Source organism: Astatotilapia calliptera, chromosome 16 (assembly GCF_964374335.1).
Source record: "Astatotilapia calliptera chromosome 16, fAstCal68.1, whole genome shotgun sequence".
NCBI classification, from domain to species: Eukaryota; Metazoa; Chordata; class Actinopteri; order Cichliformes; family Cichlidae; genus Astatotilapia; species Astatotilapia calliptera.
Genome location: NC_137437.1, coordinates 18,443,425 through 18,470,412, shown reverse-complemented (window position 1 = coordinate 18,470,412; position 26,988 = coordinate 18,443,425). Strand labels below are relative to the sequence as shown.

Below are 26,988 nucleotides of genomic sequence, written 5' to 3'. Positions count from 1 at the left end.
ATGTCAAATGAGGTTATCTCTAAGACTGCTAAATTAAAACAGAAACCCTGCATTTCAAACTGGAGCTTTAAAGACTTGGATGTCTAATGAACATTCAATGATTCTGGGAGATTAAGTCAAGATATCCTGGCCTCAAGCTTGAGTCTTGATCATTTTCCTTTTAATATGTCTCTTATCCAGTGTAGCGATAGATCTAAAACCGCTTAAATACTTTAATTAATTGTGTTTGGCTTTAAAACTTGTAGATTTGTTCTTATTATACAAAAAATATAATCAGATCAGCTGTCGTACACTTCGACTACTGGTCAGAACTACAGATAGAATATAGATCTGTCATAGACTAGGAATCCAAAGCTATGTCCAGTACAAAAATACTTAGGTAGATGGAAGGCGGTGGATTATGCTGATTAAATAGACAACAGTTTCCATAACATCTCTTGTCTGTTGTTTATTTATTGATTGCTCTGCCCATTCCAAGTTTTGATTGCAGAGTATGACTTCTACTCAAGCCCTTCCTCCTCCTTTGCAGGCCTGCTCCCTAAAACAAACAGCCTTTGCTTTGGACAGAGTGAAGGACTATGCAGCAGTCTACCTGTTTTAACGCTCCTCGTGCCTGTCAGTCACCGCGGGATCCTCCAATAGCAGGGCTCGTGAGCCGTTGACTCCTCCCCAGTGTATAATTGAAGTTTCCTTAGTTTCTTCGCCGGAGCCTGCACGCAGTGTTGTCCGATCCGCGGAGGGGATTAAATGCAGAGCAGCAGGGACAATGTTTTCCAGGAGCCTGAACGTGTGTGTGACCCTGTGTTTGTGGATTACGGCGCTAACGAGCCCGGGGAGTGTGTCTGCGAGGAAGCAGGACGACTCTTTCTTCACTGCCAGTATTTATCGAGCAAGATGCGCCTCGAGATGCCTCAGTCTGCACATCACTCGCATCTCTGCGTTTTTCAAGCACTCCCAGGTATGAGCATGTGTTCACGGGAACTCCTGACAATATGCGGGGAATCAGAAGCGAATGCGATGCCGTGCCGCTGCATGAATGGGAAGATGTGCCGGTCGATGATTTCCACACAGCCTAAGTCAAACCTGTTTATCCTGAGCCCATTGTGAGAAGGCTGGAGCAGGTCACTAATGAAGCCCGTGTAGTTCATTAGTTTGGTGCTCTGTTAGGAACAATCACTGTCACCAAACAACCCTGTCACAAATTTGGAGATTGAGCTTCACATTAATTATGACAGCTTTGCTTCCTTACAAAGTTGCTATATACAGAGTGTGGCTGTCTGTGTGTATGTGTGTGAACGTGTGGAGTGGGAGGCTTTAAGCTATATCAAGCCTAATTAACCCATCTCAGTGTTTTGAGACAGAGACATTATGAATGCCTCTCAGTTGAGCCAGCTTCCATTCATTACTTGCTAATTACTGGAAAATGAGATACCTCTCACTCATTTGAAATGTACTTGCTGCTGTTTCTTTATGTAGTGGGTAACTTTTCTCTTACCTTGCGTTTGGAGACTTTTGACATTGATTGTCCCACCAGCAAGCGTGCTGTGACCCCGAGAGCGTTTGAATCTCCTATATAAAATAGATGTATGCTTTGGATGATTTGGCATGTGGTGTCAGAAGTTGTTTTTCACCCTCCACCGGACACACTGTTCTCTCCCAGGACTCCAGAGAAAAGAGCTGGTCACTGATCCCTCTCCCCTCTGCTCCTTTTCACCAGCTATCTGTCTGCTGACGGCCTTTATATTCACTTCATTTGCATTTGCAAGGCATGTCTTTCTCAAGGTGCATTAATGAATCCCTGATTGTCAGGAAACATTCTGGGGCGAGGTAAATTTGTAATTAGGTCTAATGACTCAGCAAAGCCCATTGCTTTATTTCTTTGGTACCAATTACTTTTACACTGAAAGCACTTATTGATTTGGTGTAGTAATGCAGGTACGTGGGACACAGACCTTCTGCAGTTAATTCAAAGGAATTGTATTAAGGGATAACAAGGCTGATGGATGAAGTGTCTTTATTCCAATGAAAAATCCCACGCGGATGGAAAGTAGGAGACCCAGTTTGTATTTCTTAAAGTGCAACTTGGCAAATAGTGTCAGGGATTAATTTAGAGAATATACAGTGTGTTGCAGCCCTAGGTTGCAAAGTTGGGGGGATTAAATTAGTGACCAGCCAGGAGGCCAAATAACTGATGGAGTCTCACCTCTAATGAACAGCTAACAGTCAGTATAATTGACTGCAGAGCCTCAGAGTCTGGGGCGCTCTTCAGTGAGGGGAAGATGAGAGGAAGGTGTTTGTCTAAAGAGAGGGCCGTTTTGTGGTTGGTGATAAGCAAGGGTGCTGGAGCAAGCTTGTGGGTCTAAGAATAGACGGCAATTGTTGATAATTTGCACGAACTGTCTTATGCACTGTTTTCTCAACAGTCCTTTTATGTGAGGATGGGGGGTCTGGTCAGCTGCAAAAACATGCCCTGCCAATCCCCATCCCCCACCCCCAACCTCTACCCTCCTGGCCCTGCCAATAAATGCCAGCATCACACCTCATAGGCATGCAGAGGATATATACATCGGGCTACCAAGTGCTGCTCCAAGGAGGTCACCTTCCTGCTAAATGCTGGTGCCCAATTGTGCTAAATGTGATAAGCTCTAATGTAATGTTGCCACAACAGTGGGGCATGCTCAGTCAGCACAACCCACAGGTGGATCTGCTTCCTCTGCCAGATCTTATTACAGCAACGGCAGCTTGGAGCTCCACTCCAAGGATCGACACGACAGACCTATTAATTCATCTCGGACATCCTTCAGGGGTCATTTAATACTCAGTGGGGAAAACCAAGACATGCAAGCCTTTCCATTTTAATGGAAATGAAAGACCTTGGCTGCATGTCAAACGTTTGCCTCCTGTTTCTTAATATTTTACTGTGTCTTCTCAATATCTGGTAATCTATATGGGCTGCTTATTTTGGTTAAGGTACAAGATACAAATTTTCCTCTTAAAACATTTTGCAGCTGGAATTTAAGACTGGAATGATACTTGGAGAATTTAGATGTTATTACAGATGTTATGAACACCCACGCGTCTTTCCTTTCTTTATGTGGCTGAATCAGAATGCAAATCAGAGACTTTGTTTTAATTGCCCCAGTTCTGAATTAGTGTGAAATGGAAACAAGCATAGAGTTGCTGAGTTAGGAAACCCATGGGTTGTCAGATTTATAGCATCACTAGATTTATTGATGCAATAGTATTTCCAAATAGAGATTTATCGGCATTTTACTCCACTTTTGGGGAACTTGTCACCCTAGTACAATAGACAGAGGGGAACACCCAACCATAAATATTAGCCTCGGACACTTTAAAATATTAAGAGCGAGCTGGGAGCCCCGTGCAATAATGTATTCTGAAAGCATCAGCCTTGTAGTGGATTATTTATGTGGGGACCTGTGAAGCCAAAAACAAGGTGTGTCCATGAGGTCTTGTTATTACATTCGGAGCAATAAAAATCTAACATCTTAAATTCAGTCATTCATCGCTTGTGTGCTGCATAGTAAAGTCTAAGCATCTTGCCTGAGAGGTTTGTGTTTTAAGTGAAGGCAAGAAAAAACATTGGCGAGTGGTTTTTCCATGTCCCCTTGTTTTCGCCTTTGATATTAAATAACCTGCGGTGGAATCAAACCTCAGCCAGTGCTCGTCTCATGTGTGGAGTTTTTCATTAGTGAAGACAGCGGATGAATAAGGGGTCTATGTAGCTTGGCCTCACCTCTCTCCATAAATGCTTTTAAACCATGACAGTCATGTCTGTAAATCTCAGCCCAGAGTGCTGCTACACCCTGAGCTACCTCATTTGACAAATAAGCCTCATTCCTAAGTGGAGACAACTTTACACTAGTGTTGCTTTACCTTTCTGAAACACCCTTTAATGTTAACACTGAACACACACTGAACGCATTAGCTCACTTTCAGAGTGTCTGACAAATTATTCATATAATGTGAATAATTAATGGGCAGAATGACCACAGCCCTCACACCCACTCGAGTCGAAGCCTAAATCTCAGGCTCCTATATTTTGCTGCTGCGTATGTTCCCTTAAGGAGAAGTTATTTTGGTGATGCTTGACGACTCCTGAGATGTCAAAGGACACAGAGAGAGATCGTGGTCTGTCCTTTGAAGTCCAGTCTCCAGTTGAGATGGCTTGAAAAGTACGGGGACCTGTAGACCAGCTGGATTAAATGCAATTTGAAAATGTGATTAGTGGGAACCGCAATGCTTTTAATCCAAATCAGACGCCCATAGGAGACAAAGATTTCCAGTTTCAAAAGCTGGATTGGACTTATCAAAGATCAAAAGGCCTTTGTACATGTTCGTCTCAGTTTGTCTAGACAATGCAACACGCCCTTGCCCACCTGCTTTAATCCTCAACTGACAATGCCCATAGTGTATCTTTGTGATAAATACCCTGTTTACATGCCTCATCTAGTCACTCCGCTGTCATCAACAAAGCATGGTTCACCTTCGTGCGTTTGTGCGCCACTGTCTGGTCTTCTCACACAGGAGAATATCTGAAAAGAATTCATTCACTTGAGTCCTTGACAGTCCTCAGGACTGCATAATGTTCAGACTGCAGAGGAATGTCATGGTGAGTCAGAGGGATGAAGTCCTGACCTATAATTATTCCCCCGTTGGTCCCTGAAATGGTGGGGTCAGGCCTGGACAGCTGGGGCAACATCCTGCTGAGCCTCTCTGCTACGGGGATGCTGTCACAAAGCAAAATTAGCTCCTATGTGGATCTGGCTCTGTCTCCATTGATGGATGGGTAAAGAAAGGTGTCAAAAACAGGATTGATGATTTAGGACATGGCCTTGAGTTGTGACAAACTGTATAAATTATCTGGAGGCATTGCCTGCCAGTGTAAATGTCAAAGTTTTATTGATGTGGTGACACTGACGGGGTTTGTTTGCTGGGATTGATGTTTAAAAACCACGTCAAAGTCTTCAGAAAACCTGCTGGTGCACACTAAATTTGAGCCAATTAACTCCCATTTTTTTTACTTCACATGGTAACAAAATTAAACTATTCCAAGTGTCCTTAGTACTTTTTCATCCTTATCTGAATAGTTTTTTTCAAGAGATTCTCTGAAGACATGACTGTCCAATCATGGCCTCCTTTGAAGCCTTTTCAACCATTATCCTTGATACAAAAAGCAAAGCACCTACTGGTACTGGATGTCAAATTAAAGCCTTTAATGATAAGTTCTCAATGTCTCATGGGAAATTTCTTCTGGATTACATTGTGAGAAAATGCTTTGAACTTGACATTGAACTTAAGCAGACCTTTTGCCTGCAGACCCCTAAAGTTTGGCTTTATCTAACCGCTTCATTTCTTCCACAGGGATGCAAAGGGAACATCCAAAACTCAAGGCCAGATTTAAGTCAATGACTACACATTCCAGAAATGTAACTCTATAAACAGAGTCTCCACTGAGAATACTCTCACGATAATCTGTCATTGATCTTAAGTCTAGGAAATAATCAATGGTCAGATGATTATTTATAATGTCACAGGTGATTAAGCCAACTGATGTTGCAGTTCCCGTGTGTGCTACACAACTTTACAGCTTCTTCGAGTTGAGCTGTAAGGGAGTTACGGTTACGAACCAACCAAAAACGTAAATCCAGATGAATACGTCATTTGCATCTGCTGAATGTGGAAATGTATGAAACATTGTCATGTCAGTTTATAAGGCGAGGACATGTCAATGTTGCTTTGCAAGTGTGCAGAAAATCAGCTGTTGCTGATCTGTCTTTCGCCATAATCACCAGGTCATTTATGCTAAAGCTCGAGCCTTCCTCTTGGTATCCAACCAAAATAATGTTCGCAGAGAAAAACAGCATAATTCCCAGTCCTTGTGGAATAAGGGAAATGGCTTGAAAAAGTCATTTACCTCCACTAGTCCTCCACTTGATAGTCCTCTGCATTCACACATCGAAGCTTTACAAAAACACGGCTCTATTAGGACCAAATGTTTACCTTGTCGGAGTGCCGAAGGTGGCACTTCGACCGCAATTAGAGCAAATTGGCTATATCTGCGGTCTGTGCAGGAGTGCTGACATTAGTTCCTCCTTCCGTGACCTCTGAGATGTCTGTTGAGAGATCAAACAAATTCACAGAAAAGCTGGGGTCACCATGCTCTGCTGAAACTGACCAGAGGTTTGCCCTCACCTTAGTGTGGTGACCCTGCTTTCCTGCTTGGGCTGCATGCACTCAGCACACAAAGCTGACTCGCAGTCAGCCTTTCAGATTTCTGTGCTGTTAACATTATTGTTAATCAAAAAGGCCTTGGCCACCGCGGACGTATATTGTGAGAGGGAGAAGAAAGGGTCAAAGTTGCACATTGACTTGATGAATTGGTTATTATAAATGTTCTTTCAGCAGTATGTCTGATGACTGATGATGTTTTTCCTTCTTTTCAACAGAATAATGGATCCTTGGTGTGGTGCCAGAATCACAAGCAGTGCTCCAAGGTAACACCGTTTCATTTCTTCCATGAGTGAGACGCATGCTACATACATGCCTCGTTATCAAAGAATAATACAACATAAAGTGTGCGAGTCACGACAGGACTAGTTTTGTCATGCCTGCGGGATTCACAAGCTGTTGACATAGACTGTCATGAGATAAAAACCATAGTTGATTGCTCCTGCTTTCATAGATACCCATTTGCTCTTGTAATTGGAATACAATTAAAGAAGATCTGAAGAGATTAAAGGTGTGTCAATTTATGAAAGCAGAGCGTGATTGTTTTTTTCTTTCTGCTGTCATTTGGAGTTTCACTCGGATGCATTAAAGTATGTCTCCCGCAGGGCTTGTTTGAGTTCTGTGCCCTGTCCCAAAGAAGGTTGATACAAAGCCTGTGTTGACAGCTCCTCTGAAAAGATGGTGCTGACATATTCTATCAGACTCTCCTGGAGATGTTGACAAGGTCCTCAGAGATGCGCTGTATAGACTGTGGACAGAGAACATGATGGGGCTGAACTAAGGAGGATGTGCTAGCGGAGGTCCAAGTAGAAATGCTTGGAAATGCTTTTGGTATCTGTCAAATGCTCTCATTTCCCGCGCGCAGGCATTGAAACCAAGATCCAGCAATGTTAGACCTCTTTGAATCAAAATAGGGCATACACAACACGCATATTTGCAAGACGACAGGTTTTCCTTTCATGAAGCATCAGATGTTTCTTTTTTTTCTCTTTTTCTTCACTTATATGTCCGCCTTATATGTCAAGGTAGCTTGGTGAGGACAAATTCGATAACTTTTCCTCGCATGCCTTTATCAGTCTGCAGTTAAAGAGGAATGCATGCTGAGAATTTGTGTAAAACGCATTATTACAATGACTGTGATTAATTGAAAACTCATTATAATACAGAGCGGCGGCGGTTATTTGTGCTTACTTAATGTGGCTTCATGTGGAGTACTTATTAATCCCAATCAGTGTCTAGTATCAACAGCCTTGCAAAGTGAAATTCCCTTTTTTGAATTTCAAATCGTTTCTCGAGCAATTTGAATTTGTCTTGGATAAAGCCGAGCTATTGCAACAGTGCTTTGTCATGTGTTCTGTACGGGTTGTTTCACTTGTCCTATTTATCACGCACTTAAAGCACATTCTTCTTCACTGTTAACACCACTAAATCTGTACTAATTTGGGGGTGAAATGTCATTGTATAGTGCTCCCCCAGTTCCAACACGGGCACGGCCTTTCTGTTAGGAGTTTGCATGGTCTCCCGAGAGCTCAGGTTTCTCCTGCCATCGAAAACACGCCAGGTTAATGCTGCTCTGACTGTCCTTTCCTGCAAAAAGTCGCACATCCTCTTTGAATAAAGTAGTCAAATTACATTAGTTATATTAGTGAGTACAGTCTGAAGCTTGTGTGTGATCCAAGTTCGTTCTAAAATGTAATGTGTGATTAAGAAAATATGTCATTTATTTTATTTTAAAACTTTGGTGACATTTTGCTTCAGTCCAGCAGGCGAATCTTCTTTGTTTTCACCATAATGCTGTGAAACTTGTTCCTCTCCTTTCCACTGCGATAGCCAACAACAGCTCTTGGCACCAGCCATCCCTCAGTAATTCAGAGTTTTATGTTTGAAAAAAAAGAAAAGAAAAGAAATAAAAAAGCTTTTGCTGGCTGCAAGTCTAAGACAGCATACTGTTTTCATAATCAACCAGCCAACATTGCTGAAACTCTGCAAATATCCCAAAAAACTCTGTAATGAACTTCTTGGTCTCCCCGCTGTAACAAACATGCCAGTTAGCACTTCTTTATCCTACTTGTAGACTGTAAATACACGAGGCTGGATTTGATGTAAGCCCTTAAAAATAATGATATGTTTGTGTTGCTGTTCTACAGCTGTGATGCTCTGCTACTTTCAGTTTCAAGGGCTCTCCAAATCGAATTAATTTAATTCTAGGCTTCAATTCAGCCGTTCAGGGTGCGGGCCAGGGCATGGTGCTTAAGTTTAATTTGCACCAAGAAGTCAATATTTTGGTAGCAAACATCACCACACTTCACATCCACATCAATGGCTCGAGTGTGCTCTCAGGGCCTGTGTTTAGCGTGTCAAAACAGAGAGCTATTGTGGCCACTCTGACAATTGCACCAAATGGGCCCATGCTGTACAGTGGTTCCCCGTGAATAGCTCTACAGCCGCTGATTAGCCTCTTCACTTCATGAACAGCTCACAGTCAAACAGAGAAGACAAAGGCAACAGCTTCGGGGGGAGTGCGTTAGGGCAGAAGGCCTGTCCACCCTGGAGAACGGTTAAAGAGCCACTGAGAGCTCCCTGCCTGTGAAGGAAATGCAAGGAAGGGCTGCCTAATAGTTTAGACAAAGATGCTGTGACCCTGTCCATCTGTCTGCGTTTTAGGAAATCAAAGCCTCCTGTTTCCATTTGTGATGAGAAAGTCATCCCGGTCATCTCGTATGCAGTGTCCAGAGTTGGCCCTGCTCTCAGTTTCCCCCATTGTAATGGTAATTAACCTGCTTGCCCTCTCTTCAGAGCCGAGCGAGGTGGCATTTGAAGAGCTGGGGAGTCATTATCATGCCACAACAGTGGGCCAGCAGACAAAGTCTATTCAGCAGGGGAATGCCAGGGAAGTAGACGGCAAGCAGTTGTAGGAGCTATTGTCATTTTGTTTCCCTACTGTTAGAGCTCACCTCTTGAGAAGTTTGGCTGTATTCCCTAAAAGTTTAAAAAAAAGAAAAAAAAACACTCCAGGGTGTTCTCTCTTTTTTTTTCTTCTTCTGGTGGGGCAAAGAAAATATATTTTGTGTGCCCACAGCATGGGAGAGCATGCAGAAGAAGCCAAGAAGCTTTCCATGTTCAGAGCGTAGCTGATATTTGCAGGGTGTGCTTCCCTGTGGGTGTGATCCAGGCTCCACATCAAATGCTAGGATAGACTTAAGGCAACTAAATGTCTGCAAGAAAGCTGTGCGCTTCATTACTCAAACTTCTATCAGGGAAGGATGAGAAGAAAGGGCATACTCTATATGCCTAGATAGGTTGGCCTGCAGTAATTCACTGAAAGGCGCCAATCAGAATAACTCCTCAGGAGGAAAGTGGGCTATTTTTCCCTTTTCCCTCCATTTAGGATGATATTTAAATTCCATCTTTAAAAATTCCATCCTTTATCGGGGAGATGTTGACTCAGTCCTGCATTTTTCTGTGAGCCAATCATAGCCCCATATTTACTTATCAAGCATTTGCAGGGAGAAAAATCTTTAGAGAGCAGCATTGTCTGGCTGCCATTCGACGCCAATGAGTCGTGCATGTCTTTCATAGATGCCTTGCGTGTACCAGGTGGCTCCTTTGAGTGATCTTTCCTATCACTCACACCCTAAGCTTCAAATTCCAGAGCAAGAATAAGAAGTGTTTACTCTTTTGGATTACACGCGCCTTCGTCTTCACATGTTGGAAGCTTTGGAGCGGTTTTCCTGAATAACAATCGCTGGAATGCTACTATGTCACATTCAAAAGTGTCTTTCAAAGACACTATCAACCACAACCCCCCTTCTACCAACCCACACATTTTCTCACGCCAAAATAAAACGATCACACTTCCTCATCACTTGTTCTTTTTTTTTTTTTTTCCAGAGTGAAATGAACCTATAAAATAGATCCCAAAGTCTCACCTTATTATTGTTTCCTGGTTCCAGTTCATCTTAATTGAAGCACTAAATGCATATTCATCAGAAAAGTGTCACTTTCACTTGAAGCTTTTCTTGGTGGTTAGGACATTTTGAGGTGCACTGAAATGATGTAATACAATGGGTAAGGGTTAGCAGTTTTACAGCTGGGCATGGCTGGGATTGTTAGGTGCTTAAACAGACTTCAAAGCACCTTTTGGTCATGTTGAGGCCAGACATTCATCGCACTTCCCCGTGTTAGTCACATTACCAGCACCGACACCTCAAAGCAAGCCAGGCTAGAAATCAATCTGTCAAGTAGACTGTGTCTGGATTGCCCGCCAGCGTACGTGTAAGCAGAGTGTAATTTTTTTTCCCGAAACAGCCCTAGCCAGTCTGACTTAATTCACTTTCCCATTTCACGTAGTCATATATGTGACCCGAGTGTTCAATTTTGAGAGATCATGTAAAAAGACAGCCATGTATTTTGCCTTTTTTTCCCCCCTTGTATTTTATGTAGTTTGAGGCAGTGTGAGTGTCTGTGTGTGGGTGGTAGAGGAGTGTGAAGCAAGGCTGGTCAGTCCCAGCAGGAAGGACCTGATCTGGACATGGTTGTTAAGTTTCATTGGTTAACGGGGGGGTCGCTTCATTGGCTGCTATCTGTGGAGCTCATTATTCACATGGTGGGTGGCAGGGAATGAAAACCCCCACAGAAAAAAAAAGAAACACCAAAGACGTGGCCACAGGAGAGGAGGCAAAGAGGCTGCGAGGCTTGCAGTTGAGACTTTTTCAGCAGTGAAAGCTCAATCCAGAGCTCGTCTTTGCAATCCTGTCTGCTCAGCATCTGAGTGATGAGTGCGCCAGGAAATACTTCAGGAAAAAAATATGCTCGCTATCTTATACCTGTCTATTTTTATTGATCCCGCAGAGCATAAGGGGCCTTTTTATTTATTTTTCCTAAAGATAATCAAAGTTTCACAGATAGCCTGATTTCCCATGTTCTCCCTGTCAGAAAGGATTTAATTCTCTTGAAGGATTAATGTAATCAAAGCTGCAGTGAAATCCTCTTTTAGCAATAATGACCAGTCACACTGAGACAATCTGCCATCATCCAAGTGTGTATTTTCAATCTGAGGACGTATTGGCTGAACATCACAGATTACAGCGTACTTATCACATTAACTTTGCCATCATTTCCTTTCCTAAGATCACGTGTTAAGAGGTGCTGTAGCAAGAATTAATTCGGTGGTTGTTGTTTGTATTTTCGTTTCCAGACCGATCGTGCCAACAGTCGCCTTGGTGAAAGAAAGATTAGAATTTAAGAATCTTTAAGCTGATGTACTTAGTAGATGGGGGCTTATCAATTTATTCCAGCTGCACTCAAAGCTGCTACATCCCGCAGATAAACCCCACACTGAGTGCTGTGTGTGATGGTTTCAGAACGATTGAAAAGCAGGGCCTCGATGACCGATGTATCTCTTAACCTTCTGACTTGGAGATGACTACTTCAGCAAAGTAGATTATACTTCAGCTTTTCCAGTCTGAACTTGCATCAGAGATGAAGAGAAAGTCAATTTTTTTTTTTTTGTCTTTTGTTTGCTCTCCACAGCTGTATACTTTATCTTACGTACTCAACATGCCCAGGTTTGCCCTCTGTTTGTGAAGTCTTTGCACTGCTTTTTGAATTGCATGTAAAAGAAAATTCAGTCATCACATCAAGCAAAGAGAATGCATTATATCACTACTTTTTTTTTTTTTTTTTTGTCTGCATGTTATTTCTCAATCTGGATGTGTTGCAATTCAAAGATGCCGATAATGCTGAGGGGCTGTTTAGTGAACACTAGAGAGGGCAAGTAGGATTAGTGAATTTAAAGTGTGTCTGAAACTCAAATAAACAACTGGAGATAGTGGTGGAATGTGACTGGAGCATGGGATTAAGACGGCTTTCCTCCCCTCTATGGCATGTTGTGTTTTACATGTTGTTGGCCTACATTGGCACAGAATCTCCAGGTCTGGTCTCATTTGATTTGAGATGAAGCAGGAAGGGATTAAGACTGCTTGAGTGGTCATTTTATGAAACAACCCAGCAGAGCTAATGCCTTTTGACTTGTTTACCATGTCCTCGGTCTACAATGGCAGAAATTCATTTTTCATCCCATGCATGGTAAGCAGGAGTTCACTGTTGCCGCCATAAATCAACCGTGTGAACAGTCTGAATAAATGGCTTTGCCGATGAGGAAGTGTTTTTATCGTGCGATCCCGCTTTCAACTCTGCTTCTATACGTCTGTCATCAACACATTATGCATGATTGTTTGGGTGTAAGTACAGTATATCATGCATTGGGCAGATCTGACATGCTTTTCAGAAAACCGTGGAGAGGGTTTGGCTTTCCCATGCCATGTCACAGCAAAAGCTCATGGCGGCCTCTTTATCACCAATCTGACCCCACATGATGGATACATCCTGTTGAGTCTAATTGTCATGAAATGTAAACTGAGCTCAGAAGTAGGTGATAACTGAAGGTCTGGTTACAGCCACTGTAATTTTGACTCCTGTCACTGCAGAACATAACGTGAGACGCCCGTGGACCCGTAAGAAAAGGAGCCCTTTAAGGGGCAGTGGGGCATTGGTGTGTTTGTGTGTCTGGGTGAAACTTCAGAGTCATTAAGTATTAAGTGAACTCCTATTGCATTCCACAGTAGACAAAGCACAATTCTGGCAAAGCTGTGCGGGCTTTTTTTGCTCATAAATAAGGCAGGCACCTCTGATTGTGGGGTAAATGTATAATTCATGCATTGCCCCCCCTTCCCAACTCCTCCTCTTTTCCTTCTCACTTTCTGCCAAGCTATTGCTATTCAGCTCTTTGTTGTCTGCGCCCTCAACTGCATTTAAATTAATAATTAAAGTGATCCTCAAAGAATGTCTGTGACACCACCTGCTAGCTCACTCAACGTCTCTGAGCCTGGTTTGACAAACAAAATAGAAAGTCTCAAATCGCATAAATTCAGTTTCACCCCACTGGACCTGGAAAACAACATTGTTTTAGTTGGTTGTATTGAAGAGGGAATTATGACACTTTAAATGCTCGCAGAATATGTCCCGCACAAGGCTGAAAAACACACGGACAGTTGGAAAATATGTCATTATTTGTTTAAGAGAAATTTGAAGAAGCCTTTGCAAATCCTAGTCTCAATCACTTAATAGAGTTGTCACATCGTATACTTATGACTGATGGTTTGTTGTGATAGTGGAAAATACCACATTTCCATGTGGTATGGATGCGCCTGAAGATAGATGGAGGAGGGCAGACAGCTACCAGTTTGTTGGAATCATAGATTACCTGGTTTGGAACAAATGAAGTGCAGAAGCACTAAACATGCCATCATTTTTGTCTTTCCTGACTATAGTAATTCTCCAAGGACACTGCTAGCCCTGTGGGTTTCCTGTTAGTTTGCAGAGGTTTATGTAATCGTGGAACAAAACACCTCACAGTAACTGCTACAGCATAGTTTTCTTTCTTTCTTTCTTTCCCCAAAAATAACAGGCCAAAACTTCATATGAATAAAAAAATGCACTTCCATCCCAGCAAATAGCTTTTCTGTTGCCTCCGAAACAATAAAACCAACATAAATCTTACAGCCCTAAATAGAATTAGTGGCATTTACGTAAGCAAGCTCCTGCTTATGGGGGAAAAAGAAAATTGTGAGGCTGTATAGAGTTGCAATCTCACATCTCAAGTCAGCACACTGAATCTTTTTGATCTACACGATCCACCCACTGTCTGCGCAGCACACACCTGTGCTAATTTACGGCGGTGCAGAAATTAAATACGCGATATCTCATGGACTATAAGGTCACATTAGGTTGAGGAAATGGCGTGTCTAGACTTCATAACAGCTCAGGACGAGGATATCTTCTTCCTGATTTACTTGCTGTATTTTTACAGTCGCTTTGAAACATAATGGCACGTCAGAGATATATTGGAAGGCTTTACTAGTGTATTATTTTACAGTCCATCAGATCACAGCTCGTGCGCTTGATGAAATATGTTTTAACCTGGTTAACGTGTAATGTGAATCTCGCTGTTGCTCTCTCTCTGTCTCGCTTACTGTTATTTTTTTAATTTTTATTTTTATAGATTTTGGATTAGACTGAAGCTCATTTTTAAAGCAGTTTAATGGAGGGTCAATGTTAGAGAAAACAGGAAAACCCTTAAGAGTAATGGTCTTTACTGTGAGAAATAGTGATGCTCAGACAGAGTATGCCAAGTCATGCTTGCTGTCATGTAGAGACATTTGAAAATATTTATATGTTAAGATTTTTCTTCTTGGAAAGAGGTTTTGAGGTTTGTTAGCTTCAGCAGGCCACATGTGAACATTTTGAAGCACTATTTTGTAATTTTGAGCAAACTAAAAATCTTTTTGGTTTAGAAGGTTTGGACTAGAACACCAAATACAGTTAACTATGCAGAAATATTATGACACCACAAACACAGTCTAGTTCAGTAACTTACGTTCAGTAACAAACTTCAGTTGCTAAAGTTAAATGTGCATTCCCCGACTGGTTGGCGAGTGCTGGAGGCTTCTGGCTGACACTAGATGAAATCAGTTGCCAAGATCTAGCTGCACCAAAAACCTCCTATTTATCGGTTTTGTCACTAGCAGATTGCAACCAACACCTGTAGTTTGCATGGAAAATGCTAACTTGTCTGCAAATACTGGCCAATATGCTGTGTATATCTCCTGATGTGGTGACACAAACTGTAAATGGAGGATCTTTTCCTGCAAATTGCATGTTTAAAAGGCACGATTCTGTTTCCAGGTTGTGTCGAACTTTTTAAGGTTTCACTTCTGCTCAGCAAGTAGTTTGCAGTCATGTTGTCGTCTTTCATGCAAACTGCGAGTAGCCATTGCAATCTCTCCCTCACCAAAGCAATTCCAAGGAGCTTCTCAGTGCAGCACCACACACCTCTTTACACCTAGTCAGTGCCAGCAGCCTCTGGCAACCAGTTGCCAACCAGTCTGGGAATACATGTTTCCCTAGTGAGTGCTAGTTTCAGGTTGGTTGCTGACCAGTCTCTAGGCCTGTGTGACTGGGACCTTAGCTCAGGTGAAGCCTAGCAGAGAGCTAACGTCTGTAACTATCTGTGTCAACATAGAGCTGTCACTCAGAGTGGCCACTTCCTTAAATGTGAGACTTAGAAATATATTTAAATGGATGAAAAAATCACATAGTTATGTAGGGGGAAATCTGCAACAGAGATTATTTTGTTGTTGTTATTGTTGTACCAGGCTCTAATGCTTTTTATTTCTCCTTTAAAGCTGATCATGTTAAAATGGGAGTCGGTGAGGATTGACTCACTTTTGAAGCCAGCTTCAAGTGGCCGTTTGAAGAACTGCAGGCTTCAGCACTTTTGTGTTGTCTGTATTTTTTAGCGCTGGAGGCTGCCACTCAGCTTCGCCCTTCCTCCAACTTGATTAAAATAGTTTTTTTATAGATCTAGAGAAGAATTTTCAGCCGTATACCAAGATTGTATAAAAAGTAAGAATGTGATCCAAGCTGCATAATGTCACTTGAGGCCTGCTCTTTTTGTCTCTTGATTGACATTTGTTTAATGACTTTTTTTTCCGTATCGGTGCAGTTGCCTTAGAGCTGGCACAAAAAGTGTCAGTTACACTGTGCTTGGTTACAAACACTGCTAGGAAAACACACAAAGATGAACCCAGACAAAAGCTGGAGGCAAGTAAAAGTTCAGTGGCCATGTTTGCATAAGATATCTTACATAATTTTAAAAAAAAGCTAATTCTTTGTCAACACTGCAGTGCGAGTGTCATGTTTTCTCATGTTTCTACTTTGGAGAGATTTTTGGAAAACATTGATGTGAACATTGTGGCTTAGTTCAGATGGATGGCCAAAAATGAGTTTTCGAATTTATCAGGTCTTACCTGGCCCTTAGAGTGAGAGGGAGAGAATGAAAAGCTGAGAAAGAGAATTGAGAGGAGATATAACAATTTAGGAGAATCTGAGCAAGTTGGGGGGGGGGGGGGGGGTGACAGCTGAATAAAAGTGAAATAGAGTGAGTGAAGAGATGGAGTACGTGCCTGTTTCGCTAGAGGAGAGAGCAAACCCAGCAACTTACTCCTGGATGGGTCGATAGATATGAGCCGGGAGCTGCTGGAATAATTGAATACAGTCATTGGGAGTGTGAAAAGCACCAGGGCAGCAAAAAATAGCCATAACTCAATGAGATTGGAGGTGAGATTTACAGTGTGTGTGTGTGATCAACAACAAAGATTCCACCATATCTGAGTCAACCAGAGCAGGTAAAAAAAAAAGCTGTGGCTTCATCCCAAGGAGCAGCAAAGGCACCTTGTAAATATTTGTTGGCAGCACTCAAGCTATGACACTCACCATCAGTGCCTGGATCAATACCTTCATCTCCCAGATGTCATCTCTAAGCTTTTGGGATAGCGGTGGGAAAAAAATCTACAGGGACCCGTGTAATAGCAGGTTGATTGGAGGGAAAGCACAGGTACCCACATAAATTTGTGTCTGCTGAATTTTCATTTACAAAATGACAGAATCAGTCATAGCTGTCTCACACAGCTCCACGTGACTGTACAAATATGTTCGAGCAATATGGGAAAATGTCATCCGCATCAGTTTGAATTATGGCTCCTGTTTTGTGTACACTGTGTATTGTTAAGCCTGGGGCTACCTTGACTGGTAGCAGTTCATGCTTCATTAACTAAAACAATACACTTGTGTGACATTTTCCGTATGCACTTTTCACAGTTTATGTTATTCCAGTCACTCACTTGGGGCAATAAGCATTTTACAATGGGTGGAGATAACCATACGATGACTAAGAAAGGCAGTTCCATGCACAGCAGACCCCCCTCCCTCGCTCTCTCCCTTCCCTCCTCAGTCCCTGTGTCGCCCCCCTCCCAGCCTCGTCTCAGGCATGAAAAAGTGAAGATGGGCTGTGGCATTGGCTGCCATTCAGCCCGACTCTCTCATCGGCCCCACAGAATGCCTTTCAGGGTCCCCCAGAGTAACAACTGCTGCGTTTTATTACAGCGTGAAATGGGGAGTGAAAGAGCGCTCTGGATGTTCCTACTTAACCATGCAGAATGTGTCACCATTGGGCAGGAAGATAAGAGGACAAAGGGGAAATCAGCCGCCCAAATGCTTTTGTTAAGGCTAACAGCTCAAGTCCATAGAAACAACCCCATGCTCTTGTTTACATCTCTGAGAAAAGGAAAGCATTTGTGTTTTTTGGGGGGTGAAATTTGTCCTGAAATATGTTAACCTTCCATAGAATAATTACATGCAATTTTTGTGATGCTAAAACAGATGGTAGCTCCGATGCCAGCCTGAGAAATTTGCTCGAGGGAGCCCCGATGCTGGCACCCAGAACCAGCACATACACTACGCCCAGGTCAATTATGTTCTCCACTCTAGTTCAGTGGTGTAGCTTTTCCAGTTTATGTTTCGGAAGTTAAACATGAGCTGCTGGTGGTGCAAGAAATGTAAATGTTTGAGTACTTCAAATCTCCAGAGGATCCACTGATACTCACCGGAAGATCATGCCGTGGTGCTATTCATTTAGGAACTTTTACACAAGTTCTAGATATAGATAGACTGTCCCTACAAACCACAAACCACTGTGATGGCACCCACTCATTTATGATGTCCCCGATTTTAATATTTGCTTGGCACCGCTTTGGTGCTTGGAGTCATAAGCGGCTATTTCTGCATCAGTTAGCATTCATAAACTGTACAAGTGCATCTCAAAGACACAGATACCAGCTAATGAGGGGTGAGTAACATACAAATAGAAAAAAATGTGTTGGATGACCCCCCCCCCCCCCCCCCCCCGACACACACACACACACACACACACACACACACTAATGTGACCTAGTGTTTTGAAGCATTGCACATGGACTTTGCTTCCAGGATAGAAAATTAAAGCCATAAAGCATTCTATCAGAAGGCCACCAGATGGCGATAGCAATGGTTGCATAAAGACTCTCAATCCTATAGAAGTCTATAGAAATATGGCTTTCTGCCTTTACTTCTGTACGTGCTTTCCTGCTAAATTTATCGGTGTAGTTACTCATTTTGGGGTCATAATGAATAGAAAATGTAATTTATTTTGTAAGTTTTAGTCATATTATTTTTCAAAATGAAGGTAATGTTTGAATCACAACTCACTGGCAAATGAGTGTGCAGTTTGCACGGTTTTAGTTTAGCAAAAAGTGTCTTTGCACCTAATAATGCATACTTTTCAGGATCCAATACAGTTTTCACACAGGGGGAAGTAAGACCACATAATTTTTTTGTATCAGGCGGTGAACATGTTTATTCCTGCATCCAAGTTTGCATTTCTAACCTGGAAGCTGCAACTGATTGCTTTTTTATTTTTTATTTTATTTTTTTTACATTGGCGTCATTTTCCAGCCCTAGACATTTCCATTTGTTAGTTGAGTTGGGATTTTTTGTTTGCTGTATTTAATATTTAGTTTAAGAATGCCCATTGACTAAAGGTCAGCAAAACAACATTTTTAAAAATCAATGCATTTAAAAATGAAGCTACTTTCATTTTTCTTATTCACAAAAGGTCACCATAGCCAGTAGCTCTAGAGGATTGATTTGGCAGACTTTTACACTGGACACCCTTTCTGAAGCAACCCTAAAAGCAATTGTGTCTCCTTCTGGGCTTTTAACTGGGGCTCTGGTGCTTGTTAGTCGAATGTAGAAAAACAGAAGAACTGTTTCAATAAGGTGAGTGTGTGTGTACCAGCCTGGGATGGGGTGGAGGTGGCACACCCTTAAGAAATTACACAAGAGTTTATAGAAAATAAGTCTTGGCCCATCCAAAGGATTAGTCTGGCATCATCAGTAACATGGTTTAGATTGAGCACCAAACTGTGTAAATAGGAATCAGGTCTTTGATTGATGAGCGCACCTTTGTAATTATATCCAGGCATCCTATTTGCTTTGGCAAGACATCTGTCGTCGGTCCTCATCTTCCCTCCTTAAATGTCAGGTTGGGAGGTGTGGCTGTGGAGAAATGCTGACAGACTGTCAGTTTTCAGCACACCTGCAGGGAGCCCTGCCTCAACACAGATGCTTATCTTTGTGTCGTTTATGATGCAGCCACTTGTACAGCAAAAACAAGTTCCCAATAGAACTGTGCAGCTTTTTGCTAGTTAAGAACTTTTGCCCCGAAGAGTTACATTTAAAAAAAAAAAAGGAAAGAAAAAAGACTGAGGGTGAGACAACACTAAACCCACAGCCAGCATTCTGATCTGTGTTGCAATATCCACGGTACACAATGTGCTGTGTTAATTCATGCTGCTTGGCATGCTGCTCTGAGCATCTCGGGGTAACGATGATTCTATTTTCACTCAGTGCAGTTGTGATTGTGGTGAACCAGAGAGGGTTTCATCCTCAAGAAAAGTCAATGGAATGCATTCTGGCCATGCACACAAGATCGTTCAGTGAGTAAAATGAGCTTGATCCCCAGGCTTATGTGTGTATGTTCAGTGATTTGTAGAAGGGATTTTGGGGGCTTTAACATGTGCGTCTACTGGCAGAATATCCTTTAGACACCGGTGAAGCACACAGTTATTGCCTCAACACCTCATTGGTGCAGCGTGGGGCTCGTATATGAGCCTGGGATGCTGAGGTTTGCTGCTGCTGCGCCACAGCCTCTGCTCCCGCAGGACACAATTGAGAACAGAATTAATGATATAAGGTCACCATATTATGAATAGCAGATGATTTTAAAACGGCATAGAATGAGGCATGACTTGGACAGCGCAGCTAAGCTCGTATGTCATCTTAAGTCTCCGAGGTGTTACAGCGGTTTCACCTGATCAGCTCTGTAGAAACCACATTAGTTTCTCTTGGAGCTCTCTGCTGTCATAACCCAACAGGGTGTCCAATTTTTTCCTCTTGGCACTTTATATTTTATATTGCTGGAGTGATATCTATATTGCTATGAAGTAATTAAGAAAATACCTTCCCTCCCAGCCTTCTCCTCCCCTGGGAAATGGCCTGTTTAGCACTCAACACACTGTCCACACAGAGGTTGTCAGCTGCTTGAGACAGGGTTGGGTAAAGGAGAAACCCGGCAGAGAAGCAGAGTGCTGGCAGACGTGCGCACGGTCCTGATTGCAGCTTGCTCCTCCAGAAGCAAGGTTTATGTTTCATCATGCGCCCATCCACCACACTCCATAAAAAGCAAATAAACTGTTCTCTGGCAATGGCATAATAATGACAGAGCCGGCTAATGAGTGAATTAAAGAGTAATAACTAAAACTCTGGCTCCCAGCCTGAGATGAAAAAATTCTTACCTCAGCTCCAGTGTTTAATGCAGTCACTACAGTAGGTGCCCTGATTTAATGATTCTATGTGCCTTACTCTTTGTGTTCTTCTCATAATCTGTATCCAGGGGTCTCCTTTTCTAACAGAAAGTGGACTTTTGCTAATGGCAGGTATCCATGTTATATTTGCCTCTATTACTTGCCGGCATATTGAACTGTCCTGGATGATGAATGTAGGAGAAAGCGTTGAAAATGTACTGTTGTGCCTACTTTAGCTGCACTGTAGCTGGTGAAGGAGTCTAAATTAAACAGGGTTGAATGAGTGGCTTTGGCAGGTCGTTGGTGCGGTTTGGGCTGCTCCCAGTGCAGTACAGAAGCAGCCTGGCAGCGGTTTGACTGAGCTCGCTCTTCTTTTTCACACCAGCTCTCAGCGGCCAGGAGCAAGAGCACATAAGACCCTAGCTTTTCTCAAACCCAATCCGAACACATTCCTTTTTCTGCAGCGGGATCTGCCTGATTCTATCGGACACGCATGGACCTTTTTGTTATATTACATTCACCTTTATTGAATTTGATTCGTTCGGGGTGAGCAGCTGAGTATAAAAGAAAAAAGGAGTATGGACTGGAATCCTGAACTTTAATTTTAAACGTTATCTTCCCAAATTATGTTTGGCAAAACGACTTAGAGCTACACTTTACGCTGAAGTTTTTCTTTTATCCCGCGCCGATTTCGAGCATTCAGTAAATTTGTTCCGCATGTTAAAAAAGGGAATCCCAGGAACATTAAACCAAGTGTATCATTTATTAAATGCTCTCTGTTCAGCATGGTAACAAGTAGGGAGCTTAGTGCCAGTGCCAAAGTGTATCAAGCCCAGACATGTACAGGGGAAGTGGCAGGACGAGAAGGAGGCGTAGACAGCATGGGAGGCTACTAGTGTTAAGGCGTGAAGAGAGAATCTGTCAAGGCCTACACCAAGCAAAACCCAAGCAAGAGCAGAGTTTTTAAGAGACAGCCTGCACCTGACAGACAAACTTTCTCCCATATCTGCTTTTGTAGAGGACTGTTTGCGCCCTTTGATGGTTTGGCCATTATCCGTAGCAAAAAGTGGTGTGTTTGGTTGCTGCAAAGGTGGTAGGGGAAGTGCCTAAGCGAGGTGCCTGTCAGCCCACCACAAGTAGGCACCATCTCCACAGCACTAACACTTTGATGTGGCTGGTTCTTTGAAGAACTGACACCCTTCTCCTTTTCACAGTGCCTGGAGCCCTGCAAGGAATCCTGGGACCTGAAGGAAAACCAGTGCCAAGATTTATGTGAGGTATGTCACTGCCACAAATGCTGCGGTTGCATCAGATTTTGAGCTTTTGAGGGGGTTTTTTCAGGCCCAGTGGGAAGATTTAGTAAGAGGAAAGTTTGAAAAGGGGTGTGAAGCAACTGGTTTTGCACTGTAATGACACCCTCTGTGAGCCTAAGCTGTTTAATGTACTCGCCGCTCCAGTGAGTCATGAGCAGAAATGTAAACAGGAGAATCACTGTTAGCTCACAGCCCTGCCTTAAAAAAGTAGTCTGACTTATATTTTTTTTTCTCCCCTTCTCCTTCCCTCTTCTTCCTCAGCCCCTCTTTCCCAAGAAACACTACGAGTGTCTCACTAGCTGCGAGTTCCTAAAGTCTGTGGAGGGAGTGAAGCAGGGTGACTGCCCTGCCCCGGAGAAGGCCAGCGGCTTCGCAGCTGCCTGTGTGGAGAGCTGCGAGGAGGATGGAGAGTGTTCAGCTGTCAAAAAGTGCTGCTCCAATGGCTGTGGCCACACCTGCCAGCTGCCAAAGAATCTCTACAAAGGTGATGCTGAAGGCAGATAAAATCAAACATTATTTTATCGTATTCTGCAACAGTACATCGCCGTGTAAATCCTTAAGAAGTCATATATGGTTCATTTGGCAGCCCCTGGTTGTTTAATGAATACAACAGCAAACACTCCTTGAGCTGCTGCTTTGTTAAACCTCTAACCGGGGTGTCGGTTTACAGTAAAAGCAGCCATTTTGTTTGACCTGGCTTCGTCCCGGCCACGACACAAGCAGTTTTCCAACCACAGCAAGGCACATTAAACGTTTTTTACCTTTCCGAGGAGCCGGGGCGGCACAGCGTGTTGCTTCTAAGTGCCGCTGCTTCCTGTTCCATTACCGAAATATTTAACAAGATTTACCAAGGAGAAGACGTGTCTTTGTATATTTTTGGTAACTAATACAGGTGACAAATGCACTGCGTTTCCTGTGACGGCTTCACGTTTAAAGCCTGCTGTCTTTTCCCATGCTTCAAATGTGAAGCACCACTGGTGGGAGAGTAAAGTGTAATCAAAGACGCTGTTATCGTTCAGACAAAACCAAATCAGTCAAGCCTGATTAAATGTAGAGCATCGCTGGAATAACTAGACCTCCCACCAACAATCAAAGCGACTGCATCAGAGAAATCATTCCTGAATGTAAATAAACTGACAGCCTAATGCTGACAAATGTTGTCCACAGATATAAACAAGGTTTGTCAGAAATGGCAGTCTTAAGGATCGTAACTTCCACATTCCTAAATTGCCGCATTAATAGCAGTTTATAATAAGTCAGAACATAAGTATTAAAAGGTTACATACTGTGTATTGTAAACAACTCTGTCTGTGATTTCCTTATATATCAGCACCTTTATTTGCTTGTTTCAGGCTTGCAATTAACTGCGGTTCTGACTACACACATTAAACTCTAGACATCCAAGTCCCCAATTTAGTTTCCTTTTAAGTGGTATTTTGTATCAGCTTGTTCCAGCTGCTCGTTGAAGCCATGTCATGCTCACATTGAATTAAACATCGCACCTAAGACTTAATGTTTTTCTGTTCCATTTCAACTGATTAATTCTTTTCCAGATGTCTTGTGTACATTTTTATAAATATCTCTGTAAAATCCAGTGAATTTGAAAGCTGTTTGATTGCGCAGCATTGGTTTAATTAGTTGCCGGCAGAACATTTGAGATCAATGAACAGAGAGAGGGAAACGTTTAGATAAAATGCTCAGTTAAAATGCTCTGTGACAAATGAGAAAGCTCTAAAAATAGTTATTTAATAAACATCGTTCTTTATTTAATACTTAATTATTGACAGGGTAATAGTCAGCAAGGTTGACAGACCTTAAGGGACAGTGTCTAAACATCAGGTTGTAAGCACAGATTAGCTAACTGTCAGTCACTTGGCACACAGTACTATGGAAATGCTCGAGCTATCCCTCATTTCTTTCTATTTTGCTACAAAAATGTGAAATAAATGCAACGATTTCTTGAAACTTGCAAACTTGAATGGAATTAGAATATATTAGGCAAAAGCAAATTTTGTTTAATTCTAACAAGGTTGAAGGTGCATATATGAAAAAATTCAAATTTGGATTCAAAACTCCATAAAACCTGTTGCTACAGGTTTTATGGAGTTTCCAGCTCAGTTCTTGTATAATCTGGCATACCTCAGCCTCTTCTCCCTGTTTCTCTTCCTTAAGAATGGCTTCTTGACATCTCTCAGGTCCCGATTTTTAAAAAGTTTCAGATATTATTCACCTGCTTTAGATAGCGTTTGTTATTATCATTATTATTATTAATCGATTTTTTTTTAGGCCTATTTGCACCTCCATGTGTCCTGTTTGTTTCAAGGACACACTCCACACCATGATGGGAGAATCACCTTTTTGTGTCTGTCAAATTGTGATTTTTGTAGATTCGACTAAAGAAGGAAAAAAAGTGTTTTTGTGACAGTCTGCTAGTAACAAAGACACAACACTAGTTCTTCCCTTGAGTTAGGGGCCTTTTTAAATAATGGAATCATTCATAGCCACAAACAAACTGTAAATATGGAATGGAGAAAAACTTTGCAAGAAGTATTGCAAGAAAGTCTCCTTGGAAACAAAATATAAAGAAATGAGAAGTGGCTCAAAACTTTTGCACAGTGCCGTCTTTATTTATTTAATTATTTATAAGAATTGCTGAGTATGGCTTATAAGAAGGACTAGATTACATAACACGGTTCGTCAGCCTAATCTTGCATACGCTGCTTTTCGACTTTTCCTGTTCGTTATGTGGAGTCTCGTATCTGGTACCGGTTCAATGCAGCCGTCGTGTTTTTTAATATGATTAACTGCTTCAGGTTGCATAATTTTCATAAATACCGTTGAACCAATTAATCCCTGCCTGTTAAACATTATTGTAAATCTCAGTGACGCAAACACAGATAATCTTGCAGGGTTTTTGACAATTGCAGTAAGAACCTGAAAATCTTTATTTCATCTCTTTGCATTGTGCTTCACCCACACATCCCTCATGCCATTTCAGCTGTAAATGGGAATGGATATTCAGCATTGAATTTGCAGGATAAGCTTGAGGGTTTCATAGACACAGATGTACCCAAGAATCTTTGCTCCAGTAAAATGGTTTAATAGTGCTGCCCAAGGCGACTTGATGTACCGCGGGTGCTGAGTCGTTATGTGAGAGAACCCAGGGCCCTTGAACTCAGAAGATTGGAGCTGGAACTGCATTATATACGCTGTCAGCACACAATTGCTGGCACCCTGAGGCCATAACAAAGTTCAGGAGATGAAGCGGTGGTAGGAGAGTCTAAATTAAGCTGAACCGCTCCACTGATAGACCGTAGTGCATGCTTTGAATCACACTTTAAGCATGGTTTACTGTGTAGCACACTTACTATTGCATGGCAGGAGCATGTGATATGTCAGTTTGAGCTTGTGCACACAGTAGAACATGGAAGCATTTATATTTGATTTGATCTTGAGGGACGTCATGGTGGATGTCATGCACTAAAAGGTGTACAGCACCCTAATCTGGGAAAGATGAAAGCTGGCGTGACCTTGAGAATTTCTGTACACTGACCGAGTCAATGAAAACCATTCACGGCACGGCGAGACCTTCATATCGAGCAGCCTTCCCGCTGATTTAGCCCAAACACTGAGCTCATGATGGGTCGCCTTCAGCGCTGCATTTACACTGAATTACACCAAGTATTCTGGTGAAAGTCTGGATGGAATTCCTGTCCCGGTCCTCAGTGTTAAAGGTCTAATTAGATGCTCATGCCTTCAAGAGTGTAATTGTTTCTGTGTGTGCGCAAGTGTGCATGCAGTCTTCACCATGATGAGCCTTGATGCTGGAAGCCATTAGCAAACATAAGCGGGGAGAAATGGAGCGTTTCCCCCCACTGAGATCACTCTCAGATGTGTGTGTTTGTGTGTGTGTTTGTGTTCAGGCTAGGGTCCCCAGTTAATGTCAAAGTCCCTGAGATAGACACCCCCCCCCCCCCCCCCCCCCAAAAAAAAAGAAAAAGAAAAGGAAAAAACTTAAGTCTTGAAGACACTGAACCCCCTGAGTTTTTGATGTTTAACAAACTTTCTTCTTCTTCTTCCATTTTTTATTTTTTTGCACCAATAAGTTCCACATCATCCACTGCTCTCCAGCGTTGCCTTAGTTTTATTTGTGGAGAAGTTCCTCATATAAAATATGCAGTGCGTATAGAAATAGAAATAACTAGCTTATTAGACAGTCTCTCCTTTTATACTTCTTTCATTTTCATATTGTTCTCACTAGTTTTTCTCATTCCTGGGAAGAATTGGCTCGACATGCGACACAAGCCTGCACGTTTTGCATGTTTTCTATTTCTGAGACGAAAAAAAAGAAGAGAGAGAGAATGTCAGAATTTAATTAAATGTAGCCATAGTCACGCTGTCACAACAAGTCAGTCAGTCCACAAGCCCCCCTCGCATTACTGTAAATCATTGTGCTACACGGAGTATTTACACTGTTTTCCTCACCCCCTGTAATTAGAGCAGTCATTATGACAGTATGTGCGTGAGTATTGAGAATTATATTCCTGGAGTGTAATTGTTGGCATGATTAAGACATGAATGAACGCTGTACCCTTGATCGTGCTTCAGCAACAGTTGCATCATGATTTGGAGTAAGTGTGTGGCAAGGAGAAGAAAAAGAATGAAGCGTGATTTTTCTATTTATTTATTTTTTTTTTTGGACCAAACCTGTCTCGAAGGTTATCTCACGGAAAAGCATTAATTGTCCTCCTACGTATTGTCAAAGAGACGTGTGTGCGTCTTTGTATTTTCGTGTGTAGCTTTGCGAGCACTTGTGTGACTTTGTGGGAAGATGAGCGAAGACAGAAGGGGAAGAGGAATGCTGCGGTTACCTCGGTGTTGATTATTGCGCAGGAAATATGACACGTTTGTTCGCGCACGCTCTGCTGTGGAGCTGTGAAACCACAGCACAATGACCCCCAGCTGTTAGTATGAAGAAAGCTGTTATCAATGGGACAAAACAAAGTACTGAGTCCTTATGCATGTGACTCAAGGGGTCCTCCTTCCATGATTCTTGCGCATCAGTCACTTTTTCATGCTCTGCAAGGGGGCTGAATAGACATATAAGCTTATCAGATGCTCTG

General features: G+C 42.3%; 1 protein-coding gene across 1 annotated transcript in view; it reads left to right on the top strand.

The window, feature by feature from the left end:
- Positions 1-660: 660 nt before the first annotated feature.
- Positions 661-26,988, top strand: part of anos1 (anosmin 1) — a 40,919-nt gene continuing 14,591 nt past the window's right edge. Inside the window, exons 1-4 of the mRNA XM_026144714.2 lie at positions 661-958; positions 6,471-6,518; positions 21,767-21,829; positions 22,127-22,349. Coding sequence (XP_026000499.1) covers positions 767-958; positions 6,471-6,518; positions 21,767-21,829; positions 22,127-22,349 — 526 coding nt within the window. The 5' untranslated portion in view covers positions 661-766. The remainder of the gene's footprint in view (positions 959-6,470; positions 6,519-21,766; positions 21,830-22,126; positions 22,350-26,988) is intronic.